The sequence below is a fragment of the Frieseomelitta varia genome, unplaced genomic scaffold (assembly GCF_011392965.1).
Source record: "Frieseomelitta varia isolate USP_RPSP 00005682 unplaced genomic scaffold, Fvar_1.2 scaffold_923, whole genome shotgun sequence".
In the NCBI taxonomy this organism is placed as follows: Eukaryota; Metazoa; Arthropoda; class Insecta; order Hymenoptera; family Apidae; genus Frieseomelitta; species Frieseomelitta varia.
In genome coordinates, this window is record NW_025110727.1 from 1 (window position 1) to 24,792 (window position 24,792).

At 37.3% G+C, this 24,792-nt stretch overlaps 1 protein-coding gene across 1 annotated transcript; it reads right to left on the minus strand.

Moving 5' to 3' along the window:
• Window positions 1–116: 116 nt before the first annotated feature.
• Window positions 117–23,954, minus strand: LOC122537658 (glutamate receptor 1). The gene is made up of 15 exons (XM_043671020.1): window positions 23,827–23,954; window positions 20,965–21,085; window positions 20,074–20,238; window positions 15,748–15,963; window positions 13,751–13,858; window positions 13,201–13,314; window positions 12,679–12,799; window positions 12,085–12,179; window positions 11,354–11,577; window positions 9,560–9,772; window positions 5,493–5,691; window positions 4,770–5,014; window positions 2,406–2,652; window positions 1,848–1,922; window positions 117–902 (listed from the first exon to the last, which is right to left on the minus strand). The coding sequence occupies exons 1-15, from the start codon at window positions 23,871–23,873 to the stop codon at window positions 882–884; spliced, it is 2,211 nt and encodes a 736-aa protein (XP_043526955.1). The 5' UTR covers window positions 23,874–23,954; the 3' UTR covers window positions 117–881.
• Between the last annotated feature and the right edge of the window lie 838 nt (window positions 23,955–24,792).

A 24,792-nucleotide genomic window follows, 5' to 3' on the forward strand; every position in this document is an offset into this window, starting at 1 on the left:
ACTACAATAGAAAGTTTCGATTTTTCCTGTCCGATGTTTTTCAATAGGATTTGGATTTAAAAAAAAGAAAAAAAAAAAAAAAAAAAAAAAACAAAAAAAAACAAAAAAAAGAAAGAAAATGTTGCTACAAGCCATGCTCAATTCGCGATCAGAAGCCAGCGTTTTTTCCATGGTCATTTCAAAAGCTGTTGAAAGCTGGAGGAATAGCGATGGAACGAGAGCCAGGAGGTAGAAGGACGCCTTCTGTGTACTTGAATCGCAAAAATGTTCAGACAGTCCAACTTCGATAATTTGATAATTCTCTCTCTAATGAATTTATCGTGTTCGATTTCTGCATTAATGATATCGTGCATCGACGAGGAGAAGACTGTGAAAATTGTGAGAAACATGATCTACTATGCAAGTCGCTTTGATACGAATGCTCGAGAACAATGACGCAAAATGGCTGACGACATAAGAGAAAGTTGCGAGCCGTGAAAGTTTTTGAAATGAGTTGAACGAAAGTCTAAATGAAAATCTAAATTTTCCAGAAATCAATTGGTTTGATGAAGTTCCAAGGAAATAGTCACTGATGATTTGGCGATCGAAGTCTCTATCGAGAACGTGAAAGAGAATGAAACGAGTGAGAGACTTGGGCGAACGCTGCCCTAAAGTGACGTACAAGAGAAGCAGAAGGGAAAATTGGAAGAGACAGACAGAAAAAGAGAGAGAGAGAGAGAGAGAGACAGAGAAAGAGAAAGAGAAAGAGAGAGAGAGAAAGAGAAAATAGGTACACCAAACGAGAGACGCAGAACGTACAATGGGGGGGGGGGGGGGGATTTAAAATTAAGGGCTAGATAGTACTCACATATGGTCCCGGGAAAGGCGCATGCATCCTCCGTCTAACTCTGCAGTCCGTACCACTAGAGACAAAAACAAAAGTAGAACGAAACGCGCAAAACGAGCAAAAATTACGTCTCCTGCATCCATCGAGTACAAAGAGATAGAGACAGAGAGAAAGAGAAAGATAGAAGGAAAGAAAGAAAGAAAGAAAGAGAGAGAGAGGGAGAAAGGTAGAGAGAGAAAGAAAGGGAAAATCAGAGAGATAGATAGATGAGAGAAAGATGAGGAAATATATAGAGAAGTAGAGAAAAGAGCGCAACACATCCAGCCAGCCGCACATCGCACGCATGTACGTATAATATATCTATTTAATTATATATATGTTCATATATATCCATTATATATATATATATAGATAAATATTATATATATAATGTTTATTTATATATAATTTCGTATCTATCTATCTATGTATATATATATGAGACAACGATCGATTATCGCCCTTAGGTCGATCGTGTCATCGAGAACCACGGTAACCGTTCGAGATTCTCGATACTTTGGTCGATCGTCTTTCGATCAGAATATACACGTCGAACGTATACACGCTGCTAACTGCATGCCAAACGTATTCTATCATATGCCTCTATGTATACATATGTACGTATAGGTTCTTGTATTGCACGGAAATGCATAATGTAGCCCGATGCGGCCACGTTGCGAGCGTATGTTACACGATACATCGAGATCGTCGGTTCGAAACACGTGGGGAATGAAAAGGACGAAAACGTTCCTTGATAGAAAATAAAAAAGTCATACATAGCTTTATCTATAGCGGCGGTGAGGCACGCGAATAGGTATTTCGAGTTTTACGAAGTGACGAAGAAACATAGGCGGAACGTTTTCAGAGTCCGTTTCCCAGCTTGTTCAAACACGATTCTACGAGCTGTTGTTAGTCTAACCGCGTGATACGCGTGCGATCGATAACAAGGATCTAGGAGGTGTTGGTTCGTCAGGCTACTTACCCGGCCATTGTCGAAATCTCGACCGCCACCGATCGTCAGTCGGGCTTTCGCCTTCATTGCGTCCGACAATGGGATCTGAAAAGTTGCAGGTTCTGATGAATAGAATCTTTCTTCGTCGTTCTTTTTTTCTTTCACGATGGAAAACGATTGTTGAGCGGAAGAATGTCGCCGACGAATTTTTCGACATTATCGTTCGTAAGTTACGGGACATTTGATAATATTGCTCGACTCGGCGATTTGGACGCGTTTATGGGAAATTTCAAAGTGTAAAACTATGAAGAGTGCATGTAATAAGGTAGGCAGAACCGTATGAAAATATTTAAACCAAAATGATTGACGATCTGACCTAGGAGTTCTTAAGCATCGAAAATTTAAAAGATAATTAGAAAATGACGTATTTGTTAACAGAAAAAGTGCTTTGTACTATATTTTGAAAGTTCTATTAAATAAAAGATTCTAATAATATATATATATATTTTTTTTTTTTTTGCGATTGAAGACCTACGAACGGTAGTGTAAGTTACGAAATCCTATTTGGCAGTGGTACCAATTCGTTACCTTCGCTCTGGTAGCTTCCGTGTGTGATTTGTAACAGAATTCTAGCAGCGCGACGGCCAGTGCTAAAAGCAGGCCACCAATGAGGATGTAGAATATCCCTGCTACGTTGCTGAGCGACAGCTCGTTTCTAGAAGCATCCTGTTTGTCCCCGTGCCTGCATTCTGTTCTGTCGTACCACCATCGGTTCACTAGTTTCGTCAATTCCCCATTTTCCTTCAACGACAGCACCGCCAGGTTTATGGGATCTCTGTAACGTGTCAAATGTTAGACAAATGATAATATCGGGGAAAGATGGCGTTGCGCGAAATTAAATGAATATTCGATATTCTAGGAATCTTAGATCGCAGACGTTGAAATATAAATAAAACTACATCCGATGAAAATTCAATCGACTGTTTTGATTGTCGAGTTCGGCTCCTCTGAATTTCCGCAATTATTCTTAAAGACATCAGCGATGCAACGTCGCACGTTCGACGCACATTCTTGTCACGTGCAGCCAAATCTGCCACGCGGCCTCGTGCATTCCATGCATGCGATTAGGAATCGCTCTTTATTCATAATCGATGTCCTAAACTAACTCTATCGCCTGTCGTCCATACGAATGTTCGCTGCGACGATATTATCTGAGGAAACGATGGAGGAGAATTATTTACTTGCGTTTACGAGCGATACATTCTAACGTTAAAGAACGCGAAATTATAGTCTCTTTTTCACGAGAAGTATCTTTGTTGAGAAGTAACAACAGTAGACACTAGACTCTCTGTCTATCGTCTCTTGCTTTTCCAAATAAACGATGCTTGAAACGACATTGTCCTATGCAAATAATGGAACGAGTGTCAAATTTATAAAACACACCACGTAAAGAGAGAAAACGAGATGTCATAATCAGTCGACAAAACGACCTTTCAAACAAAATCCGCAGAAAGTAGTTCAACGACTGTGGGACGAGAAGAGAAGAAGATGTACGAAAATATCAGAGGGAAAAAGCCGATTGTGTCGCGAAACAAATGTAATGAAATCGATGCTCGTGTATTCGTTGAATTACAAATTGTCTCGCGCTGGGATTGCGGGCATGGACGAGATTGAATTGGTTAGTCGAGACGAGAGAGTGGGTCGAACTCATCCCTTAAGCGGTAATGATATGGAAAAATGGGTGTACGAGTTTCTCTTTTTTTTCTTTTCTTTTCTTTTTTTTTTTTTTTAATGCTAATTGTGTGGAACGACGTGGCGTGTTTGGAAAGGGAGGCGCAAAACGGAGCGACGGGAATTTCAAAGAGTCGCGAAGGCGAGCGAATTAAGGAGGGTGGGCAGGTGGTGGTGTTTCGTTTCTTCCTGATTGCTAAAAAAAAAAAAAAAAAAAAAAAAAGAGAAAACCCTCGTTAATTACGCCTTCATATGGAAGAAATAGGTCGAACCAGTCTTACCATTCAGTTCGTACGTTACGCTTGCTCGAATGCGCCGCGAGTGGCTTTGTCGAGAATTACCGAAGACTCGAAACTTCTCGGCGTTTGCCGCGTCGAGCACGTATGCTTTGAAAATTATTTCGCTCGTTCGCGACGAGGCAGACCTTTTCTCGGCTCTTCGCGCCACGTGTGGAATTTTCTGGTTTTTTTCTTTTCTCGCGAAGCGTATTCCTTTCAACCCCCTTAATCGCAGATGACGATTGAAGGTTGGAGGGTTAATGACGCACTATGATTACAACGCTCTCAAATTTGAAAAATGTTTGAACAAAGTAATTGTTAGAACGAGGCTTTTGGAATCTTTTTTTTTTACAACGATTGCATATTCCAACAGGCCATCGGTGATGTTGGAAAAATTACAATAACAACAGCGCTTCTATTGTTTCATATCGTTTCATTAAAGTGGGAATGTTTCTAATATTTTCAACGTATCGAGTGGCGTGATTTTTTTTCGCGCAACATATACACTCGAGCGTGTACCGTCAATGATGGCTATCACTCGTTTCGTATATGCTGAAAGCACCAGCGATTTAAATGGAAAATGTGGAGTACCTGAAGGCAACTAAATATTACTATTAAATATTTCTATTTGCGTAGAAGTGTGCTTGAATCTTTTTTCATTGCGACGAACACGTTTCAATTTTATGGAACTTTGAATCAAGTTTACACTTGTACGTACAATGTATAAGTCATTGATTAAAAAGTCATGAAAGATGGATTAGTCCATCATGTACAATTTGTATTGTCAAATTCTGCTTTTTAATATGGAAAATTTTAAAAAGTAGAATTTTAAACATTTCCCAAAAATTTCAAGACACTGATGTGTTTGCAATACCATGACATATTATTGCTTGGTTCTGAACATGTTAAAAGCAAGCAAGTATAATAAAGTAATAAAGTTTACTTGAGAGGAGATCCCAATGGCGTCGCTACTCCAAAACCTTTGGCATCAAGGTTTCTACCGACTTTCATCGTGTCGCATGGTTCCCTCTCGTTTGTATACTCGTTCTTTGGACTTTCGATCAAGAGGGCATATTTCCCTTTGCTTGTCCTCACCCTTCGTATACCCTCGTCATACGTTTTCACGAACACGTGCTTCCGTGAGTTCATGAACTCCCACATTTTGCTGTAGAGGTTAATCTGCGATTTCTAAAGGAGAAAGAAGAATATTCTATTTACGTCTTTCGAATTATATACTTGAATTATTATATATTGTTTAATATATCAGGCTATAACGTGTGAAATTAATTATTTTTCTAGATCATTTCAATTATTGTACTAACAGCAAGTCGACCACTCTTTTATTATTACTATTTCAATTTATTATCATAATTTAATTTTAGATGTTTGTTATAGTAATACTGCAATCGATTATCACAAAAACACTGTTAAGAGTCATGAGATTTATTTTGTTGTAAATATTACTTATTCGACATACACTGATTGTCAAAGTCGAGGATCTTTTCTTTCACTTTTTATCATTTGAATTTTTCTATTAACTGTTACCTGCTAGGAACGAATACTTTAGAATTCCCTTAGAATTCACTGTCCGTGAAATCATTCACGATCGTTACAATCTAATATCGCGTCGTAATTTTTCTCGTTAAGTAATTTCAGATGAACTTACTCGAAAAAAGTCCCACGTGGATCCGTGAGATAGTGTGCCGTATTGCACTTCCGTTTGCGAGGCCAGGTCTTCCGGCGAGTTAATCGGTGCGACCATCCTTTCGACGGTTAGAAACGCGGCTAAGTTAGCGGTGTAGGAGGAGATTAGAATCAGGGTGAAGAACCACCAGACACTGCCGACTATTCGTCCTGATATCGACCTGTTAAATGCGATGAATATTAATTAGTAATTACTTGCGAATTAGTTCAAAATTAACGGGAATATAAAATGTTCTTTCACAGTAGCGAATCATATTTTGCAAACCGATTTCTAGAAGATTTCGAAAACTATTTTAAACCACAAAGCTCGCTCAAGTTACCGATATGTAACTAAATAATGACTTAATAACATCTTATTTGACGATCAACACCGATAATTATTTTACTCAACGTCTATAACTTTATAGTTCTTTAGAAAATTGCAAAGCATCCGCATGTTGCAACTCCGTAACTTACTGATATTATTAGAAACCGTGTGATTAGTATTTATCCGCGAGCTATCTCGGTAAATGTAAAAAAATAATCATCAAGTCGTAGCTTTATCAAACATCTCAATAACCGTCCCTCTCGGCGATACCTTCCAAAGAACGTACTAAACAACCTCGGGTCTATCATTACCTCGAGTATATTACAACGAATCACGCATAATAACAACACCTTAATAACCATCATTCCCTCGCTCGAGCTTTATACTTCTCGCCTTCGAACGCAAGGAAACCTGCACTTTCTACAATTTCCCGTTTAATAAACGTTTCGCACCTTCTTTCTCATTAACTCTCTCGGCGAACCTGCTCGCCGAAGCAAAAGAACAAAATCTCAAAGACGTAACTTTCTTCGCCCTCGAGGAAGGTTACTTCACGATTGAGTTACGTTTTCGTGCCACGACGGATGTGACGATATTTAATAACGTAGAATGTTCGCGAGCCGCGGGATATCGCAGAGGAAGAAGCGAAACGAAAGAGAGAGAGAGAGAGAGAGAGAGAGAAGCTAGCGGACAGCAGGGGACAGAAAGTACCAGAAAGCGAAATTTACAATTCATATCGGCGCCGCGCGAATATTTAAACCATTAATCAAGGAGGCTACCGCACGATCGGTACGGCGTCGGTGGATACGACGGAATGGAAATTAATCGAGACCCAGTTCCGAAGTGGCCGAAACCATTCGCGAAAACGTCGCGAAACGCTCGCCCGAAAAGATTTACGGGACGTCCGGGCCGCGAACAGTTTCGTCCTTTGTAATTTCCAGCCGTGTTTGTTTTCGCAACTCGGCGACGATATATTTTCCGCTGCGGGGGAGTGGAATTTAGGACCGAATTAGTGGACGCGTCCGAGAGGCTTGTATCGCGTTCTTCGTAAAACGCATCCCGGCAAATAAAGCAAAGTGAAACACATATATTACAGGGAATTGATAGGGAAAGAAGTATGATTGTCTTTCGATGGATCCAGCGTTCAGCGATTCATGGTCAATCAATTGGGAGTGAAAACGAGTTGAAAAGAAGGAATTAGTAGAAGCGAATAGGCATATTTTAAAATTTTCCCATCAGAATCTTCGCGGAAAATCGGGATTTATCGAGTATATAACTAATATATTTTATATAATTAAAGAATTAATTTTTTTTTAATTATATTTATTAAAAGTTATTATTATTTAAGTTTTTTAATTATAATAGAATTTTTACATATAATTTTTATTTTATATATAATTATATATATATATATATATATATATATAGATTATGATTGTTTTTCATATTTTTAATATTTATAGTATGTGAAAGAATTTTAGGATTATTATTATTAATTAGTGTAAATTGTAAATTTGGTCATCAAAAAATATTTTAAAATTTTCCCATCAGAGTCCTCGCTTTCGGGATGTATCGAGTATATAATTAATATATAACTAATATATTCTATATAATTAAAGAATTAATTTTTTTTAAATTATATTTATTAAAAGTTATTATTTAAGTCTTTTAATTATAATAGAATTTTTACATAATTTTTATTTTATATATAATTATATATATAGATTATGAATATTTTTAATATTTATAGTATGTGAAAGACTTTTAATTTTATTATTAAAATTAGTATAAATTATGAATTTGGTCACCAAAAAAATAAAATTTTTATATTTAATATTGAATATATCAATATTAATATTTAAATTTGGCTATGATTAAAATCTCTCATCAAAGTGAGATTCGTTGTATGTTTAAAATTCGGGGATTCCCTGAATCAAAGAATTATTATATTAAAAACACGTGTACTACACGTGTACGCCTTCTTACTGAGAACTTTCACACGCCTAAGACAGCATGGACGCTTGTGCAAAAAGGCGAGAGCTTGCTTCCGCATAAAATTAGGTTGATACTCGATGCGCGTGGGAGGAAGGATATAAAGGCGGAAAAGAAAGGAGGAATTTCTGGCTGGAGGAGATATTGTATATATACGTGTGTATGTACGATCTCCTCTCTTGGTCGGCGGTGGAGCGTGTCGCTAATGGAATTTTCGAGCCGCGGCTACGAAACGGCACGCTCATTCAAATGAGCCGCCCTCGAATAGCCCGGGGAGGCCTAATCGCGGCGCTGATTGCCAGAGAGCCGTTCTAAATTACACCCCGGCACGAGACTCTGCGAAACGTAATCCGATTACATTCTGATAATTCGGCCCCACGCCGCGTTTATAATCGCCGTTTACCGCGGCACGTAGTTGTAATTTAAACGAAGGAATTTGCAACAGTAATTACCGTGTACCTTAACCCCTCCCCTTTAGGCCACGGTAAATCACCCTCTTAAAGGTTATCATCGCTCGCAACTATTTGCTGCCGGACGGCGATGGGGATCGTGCGTTGAAGGACATCTTAAACCTAAGCCTCGTATTAGATCGTTACCCGTGAAACATCCGTTTTCTCTTGTTAACGCGCTACCAATTTGCACATTACGCCAATTCTCTGGCACCAAGAAAGCGATGCGTTTTTATTTTGTCACTTCGCGCGTCTCCGTAAACGAATGATTTTGAAAAATTGTTTGGAAGAATTATTATTACTGCAAATACATTTCTCTAGTGAAAAATGTATTCAATTTCAAAAGCGGATTTATTTATCGCGATGTGTTCAACGTATATCGATAAGTCGATGAGTGTGACATCTGTTGATATTTAGATGCTTCTCATCGATCAAATTTGATCAAAAATCTGCTATTGCGTCACTACGTGTTTTATACTAAAATTCGCTACAGTATTTCAATAATTAAGTGAAAAATCTTTCGTTTCGGCTTCAATCAACGCAGTCTGATTGTTAATAATCGGAAAAATCAGATTCGCTTGAAAATAAAAATCGAACATTGGTACGACACAACGTATACGTTACGAGGCGTCGTTTGATAATATCCGTCGTATAGCCTCGTTAATTACACGCAGAATCAAAGAGAAGGAAGAAACGTTTACCTATGTGAAGACTTTGAGCGAGTGCAACGCGACGAACCTTTACACCCCTTATCCAATTCATCCCATTATCAGACAACGCGCCCGTTGACCCGTCCCGGCTAAAAGGCAGCCATTTTTCACCGCGCGTCGCGCGTACTTTACCTACTTCACCCAATTTGCTTGTTCCGCGGAAACGGAAACAGGCCGCAAAGCGAGAGTAGCTATAATTACACGCGAAAGAAACCAGCTATCTTTCTGCCCGCGGCACGTTACCGTTCGTATCGTATCGTTGTTCCGCTAAACGACCAGGCCAAACACTTTTCAGACCTTTCGTCCAGCTGAGCTATCGCCGGTGTAAAAGATGTACAATTCGCTTTCTCGCTGGACGCGTTACGCGATAGTCCCGGAGTCTCACGTGATAACGTGCTGCTTGACCGACGAGTGAACTCGAACACGGTGATAAAAAAGGAACGCCTGATAATCCGAGAGCGAGATTCGTGGTAATTAATTTTTACAAAGATTCAGCCTACCTTTACTACCTTTACAAAGAGATAGCGAGCCACGTTATCACGAGGTGGATCGAGAGGGGCAAACGAGCGATTACCTGGGCGATATGTCGCAGCCCTGCTGCATGAACGCTGCAAGCGCGAACCAGAGGCTGTTGATGATGCTGAAATCGTTCGCCATGCTCGACGTTGGAATGTGCGGCGATCCCTGAGATCCGTGAGGATGTTGCAGCGTCGGGTCGTTCCTCGTAGCCATCGTCGGATCCCCGCCGCTGCTTAGGGTCAGTACCCTCCACTCGTACGGCGAGAATCTGTGGAATACGAATGGAATTTTAGGTATACATGCATTTGTTTTCTTTTTTAAATTCCGGTTCCTTTGTCTCAGGATCTTAAGATTTCTTCAATACCGGGCTATTTCAACTTTGAACTCGTTTATTCCCATATTGTGCCTTTTAATGCCTTACAATACAATTATGTACATAGCGATTAATACTCCGCGAGGCTCTTTAATTTTGGTTTTTTGTTTCTTGTATTTTTGACGCTTTGTTAATTGCATTTCGCTCGGTTCTCTTTTATTTTAACTTCTTCGACCTTGAGGTTTTTAAGGTTCTTTGGCGGGGAAATAGACTTTGGATTGAAAATATTGGGTCATAGGTGTTGTCCCTGTCGTTGAATCAATGCCATAACTTACATCGTGTTACCCAGCTTTGGAATATTTCATTCAACAAAGAATACCAACGATCCCTATCACAAAATTGAAATACAAAATTAAATACATATTCTCAAAACTATGTGACTCAGGTTAAATTATTCCGGTCGTGATAACGTGATAATCAAACAATACCAGCAGGGAATTAAAAACTTTGTCAAAACAGATTAAAATTTTATCGTCGGCAAAGAATCGAAAGACTTTTCTTTTCTGGTTAATCAACTAGATAAATTATTTAGAGAGAGAGAGAGAGAGAGAGAGAGAGAAACAAGGTGTCAAATTATTGAAAAATCCGCAATTGAAAAATCCGATTGTTTATCGGCCCTTCGTCGAGATTACGATCAAATTCTTGTCGTGATCGGTCGAAATCGTATTCGATGCGGTCACGCGAGATTGAGACACACGAGATACAACAGCGTGCGTGTATAACTGGAATAAAAGCAGCAACGATTTATAGTGCTGGCGTTGGCATTGGATCGCGATAAATGCACGCGTAATTGTCGTGACTTCGCACGTAATCGTGTGATGTTTTGTAAGGAGGTAAACAAGGTTGGCTGTTGTGTAATTAGCCATCGAGAGGAAAAGGCTAAGGGGGTAGGTAATGTTGTGTGGTTTGTGGGTGGCATTGAGTGTACCGATCAATCACGGTCACGGAAATTTCTGTGACAATAAATTACCGCTCTCTCTCTAGCACTAAGGGCTGACTTCCGTTTTCTCTGATTTACATTGCAGAGAGAGAGAGAGAGAGTGTGTGTGTATCGGAGTGTATCAGAGTGTAAAACATATAAAAATACGTATAAGCTTTCCTCGGGATTTATTTATTTAATTAAAAAAATTTCTTCGAAAATGTAGTTGCAACTAGCATTTTCACATTGAATACTATGCAAACTGGCCTACATAGAATTGCAGTGCCCTGTATGAGGAAAGAAAACTTTGAAATTTTTAACGTTTCGCAAAAATTTAGTTGTAAAAAATTTCATTACTGCATTGCGTGAATAATGAAACGTGTCTCTTCTGTTAATGAAAATGTTGCGTTTAAATTGAATTCGAGAGATATTAAATGCTATTTCACGGTGAAGGCATCGAGCGTACGTATGTACTTTCTGACCTCGTGTCTGACCATATACCGACCGTATTTACTTAGCCGCGTACCGCGAGTAACTGCGGAAAAATCACCATTTACCTGGACACGGTAAAAAGTACGATGGATACACCGATGTACGAGAAGACCACGCACACCCAAATCTCTTTGCTCAGCGGGTTCAGAAAGCTGAAGACACCGGGTTTCTGTTTGATGGGCTTCTTGATCATAATACTGATTCCCAGCGACATGAATGGTTTGCTGAAATCGATCACTCGTTCACGTTCAGACGTGATCGTCATCGGGGCGATGGCAATGTCTGCTTCCTGAAAATATATCACGATCGTTATATATCACAAATAATAATAACGAATAATATTGCTAATATTTTTTTATAATAAACATCATAGTAGTAATAACGTATTTATTGCTGTTGAGCAATTATTAAACAATATAATAGAAAAGAAGTTCGTACAACTACATGAATTTTAATTTTGACACTCGCCAAACACAAGTAAAAAGCTCTCGTGTTCCCTTCTCGTTCTTTCGTACCTCGTCCACCAGATGTAGTCTCGAAGTAGACAAAGGCGCGGAGAGCTTGCAAGCTCGAGGCATCTGGTGGACGAGCCTCGTACCTTCTGCCCAAAGATAAAACAGCTCGTTCAACGAGCCTCGTTTCGAGTCGGACCTCGCGATCAATAGTACAATCTTTGTACGTAGTTACATTAAATCGTTTGATCCGCCCGAATGCGCCAGCTTGTCAGGATTTCTGTCACGGGAACCGTATCCAGACCGCGATCAACTACGTATTCGTTGACTTCTGTGGAACTTACTTTGCGAATCAGCTCGCCGACCATACCATCCCAACCACCGGGAACGTCCGGATTTTCCATTCCGTATTTGCCGTCCTTTACTATTCGTAATTCGTCTGAAAGAAAAGAGGGCCATTTAATACGTATGTTAGATTTATCGAGTATTTTACAGATCGTGAAAATAGTGGGGATTTTTCTTTTTTTTTGGGACTGTTTGGTTTTAGTTTGGATAGACGTTAGGAAAGAAGATTCTTGAACTTTTAAGGGCGGGGTGATTCGTGGAACGTCTCTTTCCGTCTAATTTCATCAATTTTGTTCGTGAAAATTGGCACGTTAAAGATAATTGGACGAGCATCTACACGAAGCTTATATCAATATGAAATGTGTTATTTGATGAAGTATTCTGTAATTGTATAATAATTGGGAGTGGTCAGAGAAAATAGGAAAGCATTCTTGCAGGTTAATTTAGTTTTAGATTAATTGCCTTGCAAAGAATTTCTGTTAAGTATCTTAAGAATTACATTAGGAAATACATTAGGAAATACAGTACAAAGGTACGAAAAATATGTACCATGAATATATTGTTGATTGTACAGATATATTAATGATACTTACACGTTATTCCCAGTTTCTTAGCTATGAGATCAGCCAGATCTTTGCAATAACCCTCGTAACTATCATTGCCAGTTAATATCTCTCCGGTGTCTGACTTCTTCTTCATGATATACGGCTCCTCCTGTCATTATAAAATGACAGAAATAAGTAAGATAGATATTCAATCGATACAAATCATCATTTATTCAATCAATCTCCATTTGATTCACATATATACATAGCTATAGAAATACACTCTCGCTCGAAAGAGATTTAACAATAATTTCACAACTAATAAGGAAATAAGAAATGCACTTTTAATCAAATTCCAATCAGCATGATGTAGATTATCAGTTGATAAAATTGTCAATACATATATTTACATCTTGTACGTTTTGTCAGCTATTTTTTCGTGTCGTACAAATCAAGCAAGTGCTATTTTTTTAAATCTGTTTTTTCTAAGCAAAAATGTATATATATACATATATATATATATATATTTATCCATCATTTCGAATGCCTACACACGCTGTAGTTTCTTACCACAATGGTAGTGACAATGTAGGTCTTGTTCTTCTCGATTTCGGCATGCGGTCGAAGTCGAATGTATTTCGCTGCGATGGCTTGGAATCCAGCCTCGTCCGTCCATTCAGCCACCTTGAAAGGTGAAATCGTGAATGGTTAATAGCTCTTCGGCCGTCGTTGCCGTCTCTGTGAGGTTCATGCACAGTCGAGATGCTCGTGCTCACATATACATATATGGTCGATAGTCGTCGATGTTCGATATCGTCGCGCAAACGTCATCGAACCGTGGATTGCGTCAAAGAGCAAACAACATGGTAGAACGACGAGAAATTAAAAGGGATTCACGTTGTATCTTTTTTTTCACGCAACAATTTTCGCCCCGCGTGTTTATCTGTTTTTTTTCTTCTCTCTCTCCTTTCGCTTTTTCGCATTGGGAAAATTTCGAAACTGTTTCGATTACATTTTGGCCTCGCCAAAAGCTTGCCAGGGGTCCGGGCAAAAGAGTGGAGGGAGGATGAAAAACGACGGTACACGCGGCTCGTGTTCGTCGGTCGAAAAAAATATTTACTTTGACCATGGCGCTGTTGACCGTCATCTCGACGACGTGGAGGGTGTAATTGTGCCTGCGACCGTCATCGTTGAAGCGAATCTCCCCCGTCAGTCCCTCGATCTCCACCTGAAAGTTTGAATGCGGATCGACGCGTTAGCGATCAATTTTAAATATATTTGTTTCGTTCGTTTTTTTGAATACGAGGCGGCGAGTGTTTGCGAAGATTGCGTTCTCTGAAAAAAAATCCAGCTTTTTTTTTTAATTTTTCGAGGCAACGTTTTATTTTTTATTTTTTTTTTCTCGGTTTTTTTTTTGGTGGGTTATACGTGGTTTTCAATATAGACGTATATGTGTTGTATTTAATGCTTTGAGGATCGGGTGGTATTTTTAGGAAAAGTATGACTTTAACCAAGATGTCAATATACCACGACCCATTTTCATGTTATGTTCTCGATATGGTCGAATTTAGGATGGCGTTCGTTCAAAAGCGTTCTAGTAAAATTTCGAAAATTTCTATCGCTCGACGTGTTATTGCGTTCTGAAACGATTGTTAATACTAAAGTGATAATGTCGCCGTTGTCGCTTGAACGCTTGAAAATTTACAAAAATTACTTAGAAGCAAAGTGTGTTCTTAATTCTTTTTTTTTAAAACTCATCGCTCGATGGGATTCTCTTGGGAGCTCCTTAATTTAAAATATCCATTTCGTGTTTAAATTAAAATTCTTTGGAATGTACATCGATTTGCCAAAGTGAATTAATTTCAAACGTATATCATTTCAAGTACCCGCTCTTCGTTAGTAATTCGACATGATTTCATTCGGGTGATCGGTTTACATATACGTACAAATTCGACTAACCTGTACAAGTTTTTCCTATCCGCGAAATGATACATCTATTCTAGACAAGTTCTTGATCAATGATCATCAGTTTCAAAGAAGCAAATTCATTTTGCCTGAGGGAAGTTTCAGGCGACGAATTAACGAAAGGCAGGAGAATCGAAGAGATATAGGGACGTCACTTCCGGTGTGGCTGTACACGTTCGTGCATTGAACGGAGGAAGAGACGATCTGACGTGGACGTAGGAACGCCGTTAGAGTCGGAATAACCGCCAATTACTGTCAATGGCAGAGAGACCTCGGCGAGGGTCCTTCGCAATTTCGGTTGCCACGGCTATTTCAGATATACGATATCGAGTATTTCTGCGTCTCTACCCGCGACTTGAGAATTTCCGAGTGAATCATTTTGACAGATCTGCGTGGCCTACAGACACGTTCCTGTCTTTAACCTCGGATACCGCGTTCCTCGAGAATGTGTACCAATCCATTAAGATTTATGCGCAGCGCATAAATAATCGTCGTCCCAAGGACGTTGTTCAAGAATTCGCGAAACATGAATGTGGTTCGTACACTCGATAGCAGGAACTCTAGAAATTTTCTGGAATCCCGCGAAGAAAAATTATACGTAACAATTCTGTATTGGATTCATTTTGGGCAAAGTTTCACTGTGTTACAGATTATATATTATATTTTGGAAAGGGCATCCAGTAGTTTTGATTAATTTTTTTGTAACGTCAAATCTGTTGGTAATTCGTTTTTTCTTTTTTATTTCGAATGATCTTGCAAATTTTTAAGTACTCTTGCGACGATTTAATGACCTCTTTATAAATTCAAGTTAAAAAATGAAATTTTGAACGTGTTTCGTTATCAGAAAACTGTGTGAATAATTCATAAAGTCACGGCATAATGTATAAAATTCACATTAAGTGGCGACTTTTTGATAGAAATTGAAGATAGAACTTAAGTGGATAGTCGGATAGTGAAATTTATGAAAAAAAGAAACGAAAAGAAAGTTATTACACAGTAGTAGAAATAAACTGATTATGGGATAAATCTCCGTGATTTTAAATTCAATTATGATATGATATCGTTGACACTGACTTAATCAAGTACGAAGAGTGAAATCGAAATTTTTCAAAACGATATCTCGAAACGATCAAGGTAGGATTGAGTACTTACTTTTCTGAGTAGCCTTGAAATTTTGTCACCAAACTCAAACGGCGTTACCCAGCCGGGGCTGCTGTTGCAATCCAGAGCCTTGGTGCCGTTGGTAATCTGACTGCTGCCAGAAATGCCCGTCCGCCTCACGTTGCTTCTGTCCGGCTTTTTTCTCAGAAACTTGTTGAACGCCTCGACCAGAACGAATACGGCGTCGTACATCAGCGCGGCTTGCGCCTAATGCGAAAAAAATTGTAAAATGAGTGTTGGAGCTTCGCCATTGATCGCCGATGATTTTTGTTTCAGGGCGAACTTGAGACAACGTAGGATGGATCTGACCGATTCCTCTTCAGGGAATGAAATTCGTGTTTGCAACCTCTACGTTATTAATTTACTATACGATACGGTAAAACAAAAATCGAAGATACTTTATAAAATTAATATAACAGTTGGATTGCACAGTTAGATGTATGGTATTTGCGCGGGTACTACGTGATTGAGGAAAGTTGTTTTGCCTAGTTGTAACGTAATTCGAGCGAGAGAGAAATCATGGTAATTATAATGGCCTTTAAAGCTGTTTTCTTTTTCTGTTGGAGATATAGCCACTATAAGTAGCGGCATGAATTATACATGAAGCTGCTTTTAAACCGACACGAGAAGTAAGTATCGTGAATGTAAAGAGGGTTTTCTCACATAATGTAGCTTGATATACATACAACATCAATGTACTAGGAGTTTATCATTTTGGTATTAAAAGCAATATAAAATTCTTTTTTTCGTGACACAAGGTTTTCTTAACCCTTTGAGTGCTTGAAATTATTGAACGAGGAACATATAACAAATAACGAATTCATATTCTTATGTAGTATACACTTTTTGTTGTATATATTGCAATACGTTATCTTCTTCGAACCTCGAGTAAGTAAACCAATTATTTTATTATTGACTGTAAGATTATGTGTTACGAACTGAACGCTCAAAAAGTTAACCGCTACAGTTGGAGTATATCATTTAAAAAATCAATAATTGAAACACTGCTTATTTCAATTCCTTTGTCGATATAATTCTTCCAAACTTTATTAAAAGCATTAAAGATATATAATTACATATAAGAATTAAGTTAAATAGAATTGAGTTCTTTTCTTGAATTATGAATAACTAACCTGTAGAGGACTGCATATGATAATATATTAATATAAATATGTATATTAATTAGATAGATTTATATTCGTAGTTTTACAGAATAAATATATTAACTTAATATTTCCCTCTCAGTCGTTCGTTCTGCGATTCAAATAAACACATTACAATGCCCCAGTCTAGAAAACACACTAAAAATTACCTCGATCCCATCATTGTCTCCATTTTCCATACTCAACTGACATTAACAATTCGTAGTTATACCAGTCACGTCGAAACCCTATTTTATCAAGCGCGAAATTACATATAAGAATTAAGTTAAATAGAATTGAGTTCTTTATAATATAGTAATATAAATATATATAATAATTAGATAGATTTATATTCGTAGTTTTACAGAATAGATATATTAATTTAATATTTCCCTCTCAGTCATTCGTTCTCCGATTCAAATAAACACATTACAATGCCTCAGTCTAGAAAACACACTAAAAATTACCTCGATCCCATCATTGTCTCCATTTTCCATACTCAACTGACATTAACAATTCGTAGTTATACCAGTCACGTCGAAACCCTATTTTATCAAGCGCGAAACCTTGTCAGTTCAAAAACATCTGATCAATCCTCGTCTGTCATTGTTCCAAGTGACAAGCAAACGTGCGGGACTCGATTTGGCAATCGGAACTCCCCATTAATCGCCGTAATAATTGAAATGATGCGGCTACCGATGTGAACGAAGGGAAGTGTCTTCGTTTCCGGACGGTGGTGCGGTTGACTCCGACAGCCAAGAGGATCCGTTTATAGTCGTCACGTGACGTACGCGGATCCACGAGGTCGCGAGCATGTCGGGCACGTGGCCAAAGTTGGAGAACTGTGCGCGGAAATTGCATCGATCGGGAGATAATCGGTGCGTTGGATCGTGCAATTTTGTCAGTCATTGGCTGGCGAAATGACGAGTCGTGAACATTTTAAGATTTTTCGAAAAGTCTTAGAATTGTCATGGCACCACGTAGGAAATTCCTTGAAATTTTAATTGTACTAACGAGGCTGTTGCTCTTCTATTTGAAACCAATCGGAAATAACAAGATATTTGAATTTATTAAAATTTAAGTTTAGTGGAAAAATTTGATATCAAATGTGGTCTTGTTGAATATCTTAGGCTTATTAATACAAGCTTGTTGAATAATTAGGTTTATTACTTTCAGAATCTCTGCGAAATACGTAAATATCATTAAGTATCTTTTACCTAAAATTCTGAGTTAAACAACTCTGGCACACTAACATTCGTGTATTTTGTTGTCACGGGTTGACAGAGCACTTAACGACATTGTTATAAAGGAAAAACACACACACACACACACGCACACATACACACAGACAGAGAGGATATGCTTTAATATCATGAAATTTTCCTCGGATAGTGTCTATCGATTTTCGATATTGTATAACATTGTTGAAAGTGCTGAAAACGTTTGATAGCGTTGTGCAAATACTATTGCATGATTTCAATGGACTCGGTAACATCCCACGACAGTGCTGGAAAGGCACAAATGATTTATAGCTTATCGTTGCCCGTTATGGTGAATTTTATATCGTCTGAAAACTTTTTACGCCATGTTGTACCAACGTTGTACAATGTTGTTGTAATATTTCAAAATATGCTCTCCAACGTCTTTTTTTCATTTCATGTAAATTTGTCTTTTTTTTTTATAAGCGCTCGATTTCTTGACGTCAGTTTTTTTTCTGTCGCCTCTTTACGTTCGTGCGATGCTGGTGTAATTTTTTCTGAAATTGCCCCCATCCGTGAAAGGATACGACAAGTCACGATTTGTATTTATTTACACGATATTTGTGATTTGCTACAGTGGCAATCGACCAAAAGATTTATTCCGAAAATTGTTTTAAAGTGTTTCTCGGATTAAATAATATTCCACGCTCTTAAACGTCGAATAATATGATTGTCGTAATATTAGTCGAATTTTTAACAGTTTTTAATTAAATACTTCTCAACAAACTCTCTCAATTTACTCTCACCAAATCTCTTTGTTTTTTTTAGGTCACTTTGACGTACTAGAACTATACTATTTTCGTTTCTTGCTCGTATTAAATACTACAGAAGTCAAAAATTTAACCGAGAGATCAGAAAACAAAGTTATAAACGTCAATGTTACGACTGCGAATTTTTATTCATGCGCATTTATGGAAAATTCAAAGTGAACAGTCTGAAGTGTGGTCGTTTTTATAATATCTGATAAATGAAGCAAAGATATCATGTTCGTTCTTTTTCTATGTATCTCATTGTCAGTAATTTCCCCAATGATTTCACAAATTCACCCTTTTCAATTACGTCCGATAATCCTTCAATTTTATACTATTCATCGACAGAAAGGAAACAACGTAGATCGTTACACGTGCACGGATTTTTAGTCCATGTCGATTCGTTTGCAGACGATGGTCCCTTTGTCTAACAGCCAGGCTACTCGGGTTACGGATCGGGTTTGATTTTCTTTCCCCTATCGCGCGCAATCGTGTCCACTTGACCGTGCTAAGTATCCGAAAACAAGTCGGAAACCGTAGTAGACTGGCTCGCTTAGGGTAGAAAATTGGAGTACTCGATGGTGCTCGACAACCCATATGGAACTCGAATAGGCATCTCCCTCTCGGAAAGACGATTACAGCTTGACAGGTACCAAACATACTATAGGGATTCACTGTTATTGGATATACTAGGGAACAGGGATAATATTTGATGATTTCAAAGAAACGAGAGCATCATTTCACTACGAGAAATGAGATTATCTGTTGAGAACTTGCGCAATATAAGAATATACAATTTTGGTGATATGAAAGAAATCTCTAACTTTTCATATTGAGAGAATGAGACCATGGATACATCAATTGTTATTGATTAAAAAACATTGAATACTTATAATAACAAGTTGGATAAAATAACTAGTATACTACGATTAATATACTTATTCGTTATTCTTGTTAAATGTAATTCCACCTAAAATAAGATTATCGTGCCATTTGTTTTTTAAACTTTCTTCTATCTCTAGTTTACTCTATAAACGTCATCTATTTTAACAAAATATCTGATTTGTATCTGTTAATGTCTGGTTTCCATTGTTAATATCGGCGTTTGCAAGGGTGTGAGATTCGAATAGATAGTGGCTAAGGGAAAGACAAGTATAGCATACGTACAGAAATGGATTCGCGGCCAGCTCCTTGAGACGTGGCCGGATCGAGACGATGCCAACCAGCCAGGAAATCTTTGACATAGGGTCGTGTAGAATCCACGATTCGAAATCCGGTGATGTTGATGGCGCCGTACTCGATCACCTCGCTTTCCCATCGGTCATCCATTATCTGATTTTACGAAACAAACTGAATTGTAACATACCGTATGAAAGACACGATGCTTAGTCGAACTTTTGAACACTTGAACGTCGAAACAAAGTGTCTGACTTTAATAATTTCGGTGATTCGCGTGACAAAACTGTGTTATCTGAGATCACTCGATCGGTCAAGATCAAAAATCTATTCGACTGGCGACCATGAATACGTTATGGAAACGGTATTCGTTAATGTTATTAAAGTCATGCAGTTTTAATTAAAAGTTCATACCTTCGGCTATTGAACTGAAATTTCTAATTTTTTTTTTTTAATCGAGATTAGTTAATTTAGATCTTCCTTTCTTTTTATCTGATCATCTTCAATTGTTTTTTTTAAGAACGTGGGATTCCTTTTTTATCTGGATAATACTTGCTTGCGAGACAAGTAGCTTTGTTTTCGTTTCGTTGTAACTTTCTGTTTCAATGGAAAAGAAACGCAAATTGTGGGAATGGAATTTAATTTTAGATTTAAGGAATACGAATTATACTATATTATATTTGGTATATTTGGGATATTTGGGCTGTATTAGTTAGTTCTGTGGAGGTATACAGGTTACTTTCAAATTATAAATTATATTTTATAATATAATAAATATAATAAATTTATAATATAGAAAGAATGAAGTGTATTTTGATTATTACGTGAATTGAGAGAATCATCGTTTTTATTGCACTGTCTAATCATAATGTAAACACTCACCAATCCACTTAACAAATAGTGGTACGTTCTTTTCCCCAGTGCAACATCCCTCACGTGGCTCACCACGATATCCTTCGCCATGTCCGTGGGGCAATCGAGTACCACGTATTTATTGCTCCATCTGCAAAGAATTTACATCATTTATTACATGCGTCGTGTAATATCGCTGTAACATCTGAAACGAGTTTCTTATCGTTGGCGTAACATTGACAAAAATTTGAAATTTTCAAAAAATGAACGATATCAGGCTTGCGAGTAGTCTTTTCCTTTCTGCAAGGAATTTCAAAGATTTCCAACATTTTTTCGCGTTTTACAGTAGAAACATCTTTGAGCTTAAAATATTTTAATATGTAAACCTTGTATCAACTTCAACTTTGGGTTAAAAATATTTTAATATGTAAAATCTTGTATCAAATAACAAACTTGTATTTTTTTTCTGTACAGTAACTCGAACAAGATCTGAAACAAATATTTAGAAGAAATAATTTCACGTTACGCTTTGATAAAATGTTACGAATCTTGGTACTTATATAATAAAATCTTACAAATATAGAATAAGATGCAATAAAACGAAATACGTGTACGTATATACATATATGTATATATTTTAATACTATATTCAAATGATCTCAGAAGGCTTATTAATATACTCTTTTTTCATACGTATTTAAATATTCAAATATTTTTACAAATATTATTATAAATATTGATAAATATTATTCTTATAAATATTAATATAGGTATTTATATAATAATGTAAGTATATTATTTATACTTGTATTATTATAGATATATAAGTATGTAAGTATATTATTTATATTTGTATTATTATAGATATATAAGTATGTAAGTATATTATTATATACTTGTATTATTATAGATATTTATATAATAATATAAGTATATTATTATATACGTTATTATATTAGTTATTATAATATTATATTATATTAGTTATTATATTATAGTTATAATATAATACTTATATTAGTTAATATTATATTGTATTAGTTATTATATTATAGTTGTAATATAATACTTATATTAAGTATATTATTATATACTCATATTAGTTAATATAATACTTATATTAAGTATATTATAATATATTATAATATAATATATTATATACTATATACTTATATTAGTATAGATTGTATCAAACGTTTCAATTTCCGAACAATTACATTCGTTCCCAGGATATTCTTCGCGTTCTCGTTTCTGCGCGGGCGGTATCACGTTCAAGTCGGCGCGACAATTAAACATGGAACGCTCGTTGTCGTTCCCATTTCGTGAAATATTTCACGACTTCTCCCGGCACGGAAGAGGTCCTAACAACCCCGCGGGACCCGGTAATGAATTTACATAATTCCAGCCGCGTCGTTTCTCCAATGATAAAGTCGCTTGTGCAACGAGCCGTTTGCCCGGCGACGATTCGCGATAGTTACGTTTTGTTTTCGGTAACGGGGAACGTTCATTCGATTCGGCCTCATTGTCAGGCTGGTTGTTGATTACCTGGCTCGTGCAAATGCGTGGCCAGTGGTAAATTGCGGCCGAGATACGCGGTGACCGCTCGTGCTCGCACAAAAGCGAGTGATCCGTCAGTCTGTCCGAACGCGGCCGGATTCTACTGTTTGAAAAAAATAAAGCTACACTAATATCCCCCTCCCCCCCCTCCCCCGACCATTTTCCGCTGAGAATTTTTCATTGTTTGATTTATTTCGCGGCAAATTCACGAGCTGTTCCATACAGATTGACAGAATGCTCACAGGATCCTCGTATCCTTTTGTCGATGAAATATGTAAATCTGATAAATACGATTATCGAAATTCTCGATTTTTATTGTCCTTCTGTTCTTTATCCTGTGCATTTCGTAGAATATTCCAGAATATCGTCGAGTATCAATATTGCATCGTCGTTTGTCAAATTTTTCATTTTTCATAGACTTTACAAGTTCGACAGGTAAAATGATGATAACTGAAATGAATTGGTCCTTCGTTCTTTGCTCTGTCCTGTAAACAATCAGGAGCCAGCGTTACGTTTGTAGAATATTTTTCGTGATACTTCGTTTTCGATCAAATTTGTAAACTCGGCGGATGAAGCGATTATTTCAAGGAGATTATTGAATCACGCGAGTTTTATTACACGCAGATTCACGCGTCTCTCCTTTTAAACCTCACGGCTTTTCTAATTTTATTTTTAACTGCGATCGAATCTTTCGTCGCTCTTGATGACCGATGGCCGAAACGAAACAAAATCGCGAAATAACCAGTTATGGAAATGAATCAGTTCCGCGAGCAAATCATTTATTACTCGTAATAATTTTTATTGTTTCGCTCGGCATTGTTTCAAGTTGCACGATTGCGAGCATTCATCCGTTAAAAACAAAGCTTAACAAAGTCCAACGATTCATCAAAATATTATTCGTCGCGTATTTTTGGTGCTCACCCGAATCTATCCAACCTTCGAACGCAGCTAATTATCGACAAAATAATATTGTCTCTAGACTGGGAATTTTTACATGAGTCGTAAGAAATTTGGAGATGTACAATAACGAAAAACTATCTAACATAGAATATTGAATATAGTACCTCTGTTTAATAGTCAAAAGAAATTTTTACTTTTACGTCGAAACTGCGGATCTTATTTAATTAATTTATTCAATTTATTTAATTCGAATTAATTTATTTAATTTACACTTTTGGAAAATGCAGTTGACGTAGACAATTACTTTTGCGGTGCGAAATATCAGAGAAAGCGCTGTACTTTGGATGTTTTGTCCATTTCACATCGCGTTGTTGCGTTCTTTGAAAAATCCCCAACTAGACTAATTGTTGCAAAGTGAAATACTCTGAAACTCGCCTGTTCAGTTCTTCCAAGCTGCGCAGGAAATCGATCGCCTCTGACATGTTTTGTATTCTCTTCACCGTTTCCACTTGAAACGACTCGTTGCCCGGCTTCAAGCCTTGATAGATCTGTTGCAGCCTGAGCAGACCTGCAACCAAGAGATTTATCGTTAGTTAGCGGCGGCGACGCGAAAATCCTCCACGGTTCGCCGTTGTCGTCATTGACCATTATACCGTTCGCGTTTTCCGAAAATTATGCGCGCACGATTGAGCGTCACGTCGGCCGTGATTCATCGGCAGACACTCTGTTTCGTCTACGAAATGTTTCACGGTGATTGTAGGAATCACCTCTAATCTGGTAATCAGATGACGCGATTCGTGTGACGCGTTCACTTGGAAATTTCATCCCTCGTTCTTATAATCATTTGCGATTGCACACGCGTCGGGGAACCTTTGTCTATAATCTGGATAATTTTCAGCGAACAGCGATGCAGCGGGATTAGGTCTTGGGTTTCTTGTGAAATGAATAAGTTTATGGAAAGAATGTGTCACGTGTCACGTAGAAGGTGGCTGTATCTGTTAAAGAATCAATTCTTGATTAAAGGGTAGTTTTTAAAGAAAGTTGGGCCAACAATAGTAGTAAGGGTAGTTTTTAAAGAATCAATTTCCAGTAAATATACACATAATATACAAAAATAATTTTTTATTATTTTACGACATTATATTGTTTATTATACGACACTTTAACCAAAATAATTTCTTATTCGATATTTGCGTGTAGAATACAAAAGAAACAAAATACTTAGTATTATCTACAATCTTCTGGCTTTTCAAAACAAATTTGTATTGTATGAAGCGAAATAATAATGATATCACAAATATTAAATTTGTTTTGAAAAGCCAGAAGATTGTGGATAATACCAAGTATATTGTTTCCTTTGCATTCTACATGCAAATATTGAACAAAAAATTATTTTTGTTA

Coding starts and splice junctions, on each gene's coding strand:
- LOC122537658 (XM_043671020.1), bottom strand. CDS start 23,873: ATGTCAGAGGCGATCGATTTCCTGCGCAGCTTGGAAGAACTGAACAG. Junction 5,692..9,559: donor GGCTGCGACATATCGCCCAG/GTAATCGCTCGT, acceptor CGCATTTAACAG/GTCGATATCAGGACGAATAG. Junction 2,653..4,769: donor CCATTGGGATCTCCTCTCAA/GTAAACTTTATT, acceptor GACACGTTACAG/AGATCCCATAAACCTGGCGG.